Source organism: Natrix helvetica (assembly GCF_964273705.1).
Source record: "Natrix helvetica genome assembly, chromosome: 4".
Lineage (NCBI taxonomy): Eukaryota > Metazoa > Chordata > Lepidosauria > Squamata > Natricidae > Natrix > Natrix helvetica.
This window is the reverse complement of record NC_138550.1, coordinates 119,301,849-119,311,737: the sequence shown is the minus strand read 5'-3', so window position 1 is coordinate 119,311,737 and position 9,889 is coordinate 119,301,849. Positions and strand designations below refer to the sequence as shown.

Here is a 9,889-nt window from a genome sequence, read left to right as displayed (position 1 = left end):
TTACCTTCCCACTAAAGGTGGTTCCTATTTTTCTACTTGCATTTTTACAATGCTTTCGAACTGCTAGATTGGCAGAAGCTGGGACAAGTAACGGGAGCTCACTCCATTACCCGGCACTAGGGATTTGAACTGCCGACCTTTCTGATTGACAAGCTCAGCATCTTAGCCACTGAGCCACCACGTCCCTCAACTTATAGACAGGCACTGGTTTATTTTATGTTATCTGTTTTATTTTGTATTGTCTTAATTTTCTTACGTTTTGATTGTTTTGCTTTCCCTCCCCCCCTCCCCCTTCTTGAAAAAGTTCACGTTATTCCCTCGTCCCACGTTAAACGCTGTCAAGGCACCTAAGAGAAAGTGCCGCTGGCATTTTCAATTGGGCTTGTTCCTTATGGGGAGTACAAATCACCCTACGAGGGGCTTGTCTTTTCTCGCAAGCTTCACCCCGTCGCGCAGCTGCTTCCTGCAAAGGAAACGAAACGGCGGTCGCTTTCGTTTCTTCGCTTGCCCCGCCAGCCCTCTCGCTCTTTGCCTCGCCTGTTTAGTTTGGTCTGCCTGCGATTCCTTCCTCCCACTCCTCTTCCTTTTCTCCCCTTGTATCATACAGGCCACGCCTCTTTCTCCTCAGCCCCCTCCGTTCCTTCCCTCTGCTAAAACGAAACAATCTGCTTGCGTTCGGCCAGGACAGCGCCCGGCGGGGAGGTCGGCCGTCTGCGCAACATGGCATCCGCTGAAGGAAACACCGAGGGCAAAATCCTAACGATCTTCGTCTACGACCAGCGTCGGGATCAGTCACATGACGCCAAAATAGTCCTTCGGGGTCACCAGGGAAACTATAGAGGCTTCCGTAACGCCGTCCACCAGGTAACGTTAAGCGAGGGAGGCGAATTAAAATGCGTCGTCGTTAATGGAACTGCGCCTATACTCTCGCCGGCGGCGTCCTCCCCTACGTCCCGGTCCCGGTTCCCTACCCTCGGGCTCCCGTGCTTCGAGTCACGCAGCGCCCCGGAAACCAGAATAGGAGCTTTTGGAGACTCTGGGAAAGGAACAGCGAACGGTCAAGCTAGAGGTTCTTTTGAACCACCGGAATGGCGAGAATTTGTAGCCGAGAGGAAGACGGCGGTAGCGGAGAAAAAATGAAGCTGCTCCGTATTTTTTCCCCGCCCCCCTATGCCAGGAATGGCTTAAGAAACAGTTTACTAAATAAATCTGAAATACTGTATGCTTCCGGTTTGCTATTCGGCTGCTTAGGTTGGCTATTTTTTTCTAATCGTTATATCTTGATCGTTATCGTCTGCATTTTTCCATCGTGTGATGATAACATTTGTTCTTGTTGCACGCTCTCTTAATGGTTAAAACATAATAATTTAGAAAAGTTGGCCTGCAAACGTCATTAAAATCCCCGTTTTGTGACAGCCTAGCTCAGCTGTCATAAGTTATAGGTGTATTTAAACATGTAACTCACTCATGGTAAAGCTGTAGGGTTCAATAAAATTCCCTTATTCTAAATGAATGGAAGCAGATTCAATCTCTATGTTGTTTGTTTATTTATTTTATTTCATCAAGCATGAATTAGATAACAGATATAAGTATAAACATGATTATGAATAAATGAAATGAATACGAATACAAAGGAATTTTCGGACAGGGACGGTAGGCACTCTGGTGCGCTTATGCACCTCTTAGGAATGGGGTGAGGTCGACAGAAGACATTCTAAGATTAAAGTTTTGGGGGTTTGGGGAAGAAACCAGAGAGTAGGTAGATTCAGTCTCTATGTTGTAAAAAGCTAAACAAATTGAACATTCCTCTTGTGCAATTGTTTACAAAATAAGATAACAACAATTGGGTTCCTCGTCAGTCTGTCTTTTGTAACATGTCTTTGGATTTTGGGGGGCGATGTCTTTAAGTTAATATTAACTCTTGGTGACTTCCTGGACAAGGAAGTTACCTGCAGTTGCAGTTTTCTTTGCAAGATTTCTAAAGTGATTTGTCACTGTCTTTTTCCTAGGACTGAGAGTATGACTGGCCTAAGTTTCTGAGCTGGCTTTGTGCCTAAGGCGGGAATAAAACTCACAGTCTCTCCTGGTTTCTAGCCTGGTTCTTTAACCTTTGCACCATATTAGCTCTCTTGGCAGAGATAATAGTTTCCATGTTTCCTATAGTCTAACAATACTTTTTATTCCGAAATGTTTAGTATAGTTTTATCATCATCATCACAATCTGTGTAGAAAATTTTAGTGATCTAAAATCTTTTATAGCTTGTCAGCAGCCAGAGTCATCTTATAGGGGAGATGGGTCACATAAACATTTAATAAATTAATTAATAAAAGAAATTAATTTTGTAAGCTGCCCAGAGTCGCCTTGGATGGCGACATAGGAAACATATATATTTAATAAATAAATAAAAAATTGACCCATTATTTCTTGCATAATTCTAGCTCATCCTTAAAGACATTTCAGAACAAAGAAATGCAGATGGCATAGTATACCAAATCCCTGTGTATGGGTCCTATGTAATTTCTGCTATCGGTCTTGGAGAGAGGAAAATATTTCTCTAATTTGCCACAATGGTTTATCCAATCTGGTGCTTTCAGTTATGTAGACGTCGTTGCAAAAATCAAATCCAGAACGCACAAACAGATAACTGATTCAGCAGGATTTATTAACTTCTTTATATAAATAATAACACATGAGTAAATGTACAATGCCAAGAGTGGTTCTTCAGATCAGAGCAGCAGGCCCAGACTAGTTTCGTTTCTCTTCACAGAGCTTAATACAGACAAGACTAGTTTCAGTTTCAATTTTCAGCACAACTCTCAGAGCTGCAGGGCTAAACCACACCAAGGCCCCAAGCTGTTTCAGCTCCGATTGGCTGACCTTGTTACTAAGCCCTATTCCTTGGCTGATCTTGTTGCCATGTCTCTGCCAGTTATGAATTCTCTGACAAGTTATACTGATCTCCAGGAGACATTACATTAAGGTTGTGATGGGAATGCACCCACACAGAGCATTGTTGGGGCTCCTTTTTATTGAAAAACTTCTCAGAATAGTAAAAGCTCATTGGACAGAGAATCCACTTGGCAACTATTGATTGGTTTACAGATGCATGCTTTCCTCATGGACACCTCATGGTATAGATACATGACTCTCCACTTAGTTAATATTTTGCTGCATGGAATGTGATGTCTATGTGTAGATTCCATCGTGCTTTTCTTGTAAGCAAAAGAGATTAAGAGCCAAAGGATTAAGAGAGGAAGGAATGTGGATTTTGACTGATTTAATCAAAGTGGTTTGCCAACTACTGATTAATCAATTAACCCTACACTATCAGAGTAGCATCCTCAGCACAGCAATAACTATTGATGTTTTTTCCTCAACTTTTAAAATCATGATTATCTTGTATTCCAGCTTTTGTTAATATATATTCAGAATATAGATTGAATAAGTAAAGAGAAAGTATACAGTCTTGCCTCACTTCTTTGCCAATCTGGAAATCCATTGCGGGAAATAGTTTTTGGATCAGGATTCCAACAAGATATTCTTTAATGTTTTAAATACCTAAATCCCATTATCTCTATTAATCAGAGATCTATCTTGTACTTATAGGCATTTGATATTTCCTCCAAAGAAATTTTTGTTATCACAACAACTGATAGAAAAAAAATAACAAATGAAAACTTTGGTAAGTATACTGTATTTATAATGACAAACCAATTTTATACCAAGGTGCTATTAATTAAATATTAAAGTTCTGCTACTGTTTCACCAATTTTGTCTTGCGATAGCTGCCATTTTTCTTTAAAAAGATTGTTTTGATTCTGAATTAAAAAACACTAAGAATATGGATCAAATGATCAGGATTTCAAAAAAAATTATAATAATGGCATGAGTATTGAAAATTAGAATTTAAAAAAATAATATCAGTACAAACATTAACAGGAATAGTTTGGGATGCAAGTAAAGTTTTTATGAGAATATTCTATAAAATATCATACTCATAAATGAAGTAAAAAGGATTCTGAGCTTTGATTAGGTTTTTTGGTAATTTTTGTCAAATTATCGATTTGATTGCGAACCTTTTTTGGCGCGTGCCAAAAGCGGGGGGGAGCGCAGGGGGGTTGTGCGTGGGCGTGCCAAACCCATAATGCTTTTTGCATGACTCCAATGCGCATGTGCACATGACACCAGTGTGCATGCAGGCATGACACCAGTGCGCATGAGCGCACGACCAGTGCTCCCCACCCCCATTTTTGGACTGCTTTTTTCACCCTCCCCAGGCTCCAGAGACTTTATAGGAGCCGGGGGGGCGAAAATACCCCCTCCCCCGAGGCCCTCCTAAAGCTTCCGGAGCACAAAAAACCAGCCTTACGGGCAAACCGGAAGTTCAGGAAGAGACTTACGGTGTCCTCGTAGGGCCAGCTTTAGACCTCTGGAGCCTTCAGGGGCCTTCAGGAGGCCTCCCTGAAGGCTCCGGAGGGCCAAAAATCAGCCCTACGGGCAAACCGGAAGTTCGGGAACAGACTTCCGGTGTGCTCCTAGGGCCGGTTTTAGCCCTCCGGAGCTTTCAGGAGCATTCAGGAAGCTTCCCTGAAGGCTCCAGAGGGCAAAAAATGACACCACGCCATCATGGGCCTAGAGAAACAGTAAAAGCCACATACTGGAGAGAAGAAGCATAATAATATTTTAAAACAAAGCTGTTGAAGGAGGGTGTGGTCCTTTTCTACTATTTGATTTTATTTTGTCTACGGCTGAAGAAGAAAATAAAGGATCTTCGAAGTGGACTGAACTATTTTGGTATCTGATATTAAAGAGTGGAATAAGGAGAGGGACTGAATTAATTGTGGTAAAATATAAAGATATTAAAAGTGTGTTACATGTGGAACATGTAGGGTGGGATGTTTGAGAAATTGTTGGAAATGTTAAAAAAGGCACGAGCTGTATTAAAAGGTAATAAGGAGCCAGAAAAATTGTTGAAACACAAGGAACAGGAGATAGGAGAGGAACAGACAAGGAACACAAGTGAACAAGAAGCTAACGAGGTAGAAAAAGAAATGAAAAACAAAACTCACCACTAGTTGTAAGCATGGCATCATGTGATTGGGACTTGTGACTTCCTCTGCGCATGCGCAGAAGCAAAAAACAAGGGAGAACCAGTCGGGGTCATGGCAGGCCTGAGTTGCTGCCGGTTCCAGCGACCCAGGCCGCCACACCACTACCAGTTCAGCCGAACCAGTAGAAACCCACAACTGCTCTGAAGGTCACAAATGGCAATCTCATTCACTTGGGACACTGCAACTCCTGTAAATGTGTACTGGCTGCCATTCACCAAAATCACCATCATATGAGTTATGGGGATGCTTTGACAGCCAAAACTTCAAAGACCATTTATAAGTCTGTTTTTCCAATGTTGTAACTTGGAACAATCACTGAATGAATGGTCAGGAATAAGGACTATCAGCATAATTAAAAATCTGCCTTGCTTTGAACCAGCAACCTTCTACATGCTAAGCAAATATCACAGTCTCTGTGCTATGCAAACTCTATTATTAATGAGAGGAATAGAATTAGAAAATGTCAGAGTGAGGGGTAAGCATTGGCTTAGATTGAAGGCTCAATCCTTCTGCAAAGTAGCAGGTGATTTGCAGAGATCAGCTAGAAGCTGAAGGGCTGTCTACCAAGAGCAGGAGTACAGGTAGTCCTTGACTTATGATGACATTTGAGACCAGAATTTCCATTCGTAAGCAAGATGGTGCTTCAGGGAGTGCCCAATTTTAAGGGATTCACTGCAATTGCCAAGTGAATTGTGGTTGTTAAGCAAATCTGGCATGTCACATTTGTTTTTATTTGTTGAACACCAACTGGGAAGGTCATGAATGACAATCACATGACTTGGACACTGCAACTGTTGTAAATCCATGCCAGTTGCCAAGTGCCCAAAAGTTTACCATGTGATGGGGCGTATGTGCTGTGATGGTCATAAGTGCAAGGATCAGTTGTAGGTCACTTTTTTCAGCGCCATTATAACTTTAAATGGTCACTAAATTAATGGCTATACGTTGGTGACTACTTGCATTTAAGGTGAAATAACAAAATTATTTTGGGAATGGAGGAGAAAAATGTGACAGATCACTTTAAATGTGAGTAATGGAATAATATGTGGCAATAGGGCAACTGGCTGATTGTAAAGCAGTATTGGAAACAAGCATTTAAGAAATTAGTACATTTTAGTGATACATTTTTCCTTATTTAAAGTTTCATATGTATCTTGTAGATCAAATTGTTAAAGACAAGATGACTCTCTACTTACTACAAAGAGTTGATCAGTTGCTCACTTCAGCAACAAAGGAGTGCATTGAGTTTTTGCCACATTATGACACACTTCTGAAAAGTGGAACGTATGAATACTATGCCAGCAAAGGGCAAAATCCTCTTCGTAAGTATTTAAATATTAATAGTATATCTGGAAGTGAATGAGTGGTGTGGTTGACCAGAGATGGAGCTCTCGCCTTACAATCAAGAGGCTGTGAGTTCGATCCTAGGTAGAGGCACATATTTCTCCCTTTGGGCACAATGAGAATATGTCTGCTGAACAAAACTCTGCATTGGCGATAGGAAGGGCATCCAGCCAGTAAACACACTGCTAGCTCCATTCAGTTGCCCAGGCTTCACCTCACAAGGTATTATGGGGTCATTATAGAGAATGATGATATCTGGAAGTCAATGCATTGTGTTTTTATTTTTTAATCAAGTGCTGTTCTTTTAGATATTATCCTTGAAAATGGCAGAATGAATGGAAGCTTTCCGTTTTCTTTTTCCGTGAGAAAGCAGATTTCTTTCTTTCTATTTTCATTATAGTTAAGCTCTCTTGCTAGATCATCCTTGACATCTGGGTTAGTAATCTTGACACGCCTGCAGTTTGTGTTTTTTAAAGTTCAGTTTTATTTCAGTTTTATTTTATTTGTTTCACTTCTAGTTCATTCGTCATCTATTTTCAATCAAGGAATTATGAGTTTGGGATGGGAAAAATCTTCAAATCTTTTGCACTAATTCTGGCTTGAATTCCTATGATCTGTTGCACAATAAATAAGTCAAATTGCTGTCATTGGTCAGTTTGGCAGAAGACTTAAAAATAGGCTTTTTGTGGAGTAAAATATACAGCAGCATTTGTTGCCTCTTTTAGTCTTTAAGGGAACCCCAACGAACATGTACCATAAGTATAATGGAATGTGTGAATTAACTTGGGGAAAGAGGGGAGGAGATGCTGCCTAGGAAACAATCAGACAAGAGAGGCAGAAGCCCCCCATTGGCTTAGCAATCAGGGAAAGAAACTTAGGAAGAAACTGCCCTAAGGGACCAGGTACTTAAAAGTGGCAATGAAAAGTTTGTGCCTTCAGATATACAAGATTCTGGTAATAAAGTCTTGCAAAAAAAAATAGAATCAGTTTATCTAGTCTTGTTTCCTGTCGATTTATCTGGGACGGCTGACATCAATCTTGCCAATCTCCTACTCTTTTCCAAACAGAGAAATTTCTAGAATGAAATCCGATTCTTAAGAAACACCGTATGATATATTAGAGCTTCCATTTGACTTTTATTAAATTCATTTTCAAATTCTTTTATCTGTCCAACGTTTTTATTATAGTTTTTTTTTTAAGTTTCCTATAGATCCTTTCCAAACTGAGTTGTTTCCTTTTTGTTTGATTTTCCATTTTTAGAATTTCCATTCCCATTTATACTTTGGTAAAATTGCCTGTGGTCTGGTTGCCTTATTGTGTTACTTTTCCTAGTTATTGTTATTTATTGCTTTATTATTTCTAAAGCTTTTTTGTACCAAGCCAATATTTTTAATTAGACTTTTGTCAGATCATGTTGACTAATATAAATGAAAAGAGCCCCCAAAGGGATTGTAAATATTTGAGTATTTTCTAACTCATAAGTTCCAGTGTTCTAATACACTGCAACAATACTAAAATGCAGTATGTGCAATGTTTGTAATTTAATTCCAAAAAGGTGGTCTATAAGCATGAACTTGGCATTTGTCTATAACTTTTAAAGCAAATTATATTTTTTCTTGAGATTATTTTTCATTTTCCCTGAATTATATTTTTAGAATCGGATCACAAGCCTTGCACATCCCTATGATGTAAACATGCATATATACATAGCTATGAGAGAGAGAGGATATGTATACTACATGCACTATCGGATTTCAATTATAAAAGCATAAATTTCTAATATACCTGTCAATGCGGTTTCTTTTGAAAGCAGAGTAAATAAACATCTGCATTGTAATTTGCATTGCATTAATTTGTTTTCATAATGATAATTCTTAGAAAAATTTCTTTTTATTTAGCATATGCACTTGCTGAATTGATTGATAACTCCTTATCAGCTACTTCTCAAAATTCTGGAATTCGGAACATACAGTTAAAGCTGGTGAGATGTCAAATAATTTTTAAAATATTTTATAGACAGATTTTATTCTTGTATTTTCATATCCTGCTGCTTTTTTCTGTAACAGTTATTTGATGATAGCCAAGGAAAACCAGCTCTTGCTGTGATTGATAATGGAAGAGGCATGACTTCTAAACAACTAAACAACTGGGCTGTGTATCGATTGTCAAAGTTTATACAACAAGACAATATAGAAAGGTTGGAGCATTCTAATCTCAATTTATGTTTAAGTATTAAATATATGCATTGAATCAGTCTAGCACTTTGGGATAATAAAAAAGAAATTTGATTATTCCAATGTGCTAGACTGTTATTGTAAGTGAAAATGAATGTAATGTTATATATGAGTCAATGCACAACATTTCTTATGGCAATTGTAAATATATCTATTGATGCAGTATCTAAATATTTTATTGAAGCATAATAAAATCCTTCATCCCCATCTTTTAGTTATAGTAAATAACTTGTATTATATAGTATTTTATTTTTATTATTTTCATTTTTTTCATATTATAATACAATACAATAGTAGAGTTGGAAGGGACCTTGGAGGTCTTCTAGTCCAATCCCCTGCCTAGGCTGGAAACCGTATACCATTATATTGTTTTATTCCTTTTCACATAATGAGCTTCACCTCGTGGTGAGATGAGCAGCAAACACATTTAATAAATACAATAAAAAATAAATATCCATGAAACATATCCCTAGCTAATTGTGCATTAGCTTAGTTTTTAGTTCAAGTATGGTCTCAGAATATCAGGTGCAAATTACCAGGTATACAAAATCCAATTAAACTGATTTATTGCTACACACCTATGCGCAGGTATCTTCTCAGGTAACGGTTAGCATCTGCTAGGAATTGGATAAGGGTCTACAGAATCCAAGTGAAGAAGTTGGACTTAGTCCACTTGTGGGTACATAGGGATTCCAGGGTGATTCCTCTTTTAACTCTGGTTCTGCCACTCCTTCTCCTACATGTAACGCAACAAAGCCTACTATTTTCTGTGATCTAGCTCGTCTGTTATTTCTACATGCTCAGAAATCCAAATGAAAGTTCAAATACATTTTAATATTTCAGAATTTATCTTATACTTTTAATCAATTTGCACGTTTTTTCTGCGCATCTCCTAACTTGCCAATACAGAGATACTTTCATATTCAGCGTTGTTTCATTCCTGTAAAATGCTGTAGGACGTAGATGGGCAATTAGTACATGCAACGTGTATATGGTTCCCTGGCACTCTATTGATGATCCATAGGGCTCCATCAATGAGAAGGAGCAACATTTTTTGCCCAATCTTTTTTCAGGGAAAGGGTTAAAGAGTTTGAGGGGCAAATGTGTGGTTTACCATATTTTTCGGAGTATAAGACACACCAACGTTTTGAATTTTTTTAAAAAAAGTTTTTGCACTCTGCACACCTCCTAAAATCAGG

At 38.6% G+C, this 9,889-nt stretch overlaps 1 protein-coding gene across 1 annotated transcript in view; it reads left to right on the top strand.

Moving 5' to 3' along the window:
- The first annotated feature begins 335 nt into the window (after nt 1–335).
- SMCHD1 (structural maintenance of chromosomes flexible hinge domain containing 1) overlaps nt 336–9,889 on the top strand; it is an 84,408-nt gene continuing 74,854 nt past the window's right edge. The window contains exons 1-5 of the mRNA XM_081951395.1: nt 336–864; nt 3,608–3,683; nt 6,273–6,434; nt 8,355–8,437; nt 8,523–8,653. Coding sequence (XP_081807521.1) covers nt 721–864; nt 3,608–3,683; nt 6,273–6,434; nt 8,355–8,437; nt 8,523–8,653 — 596 coding nt within the window. The 5' untranslated portion in view covers nt 336–720. The remainder of the gene's footprint in view (nt 865–3,607; nt 3,684–6,272; nt 6,435–8,354; nt 8,438–8,522; nt 8,654–9,889) is intronic.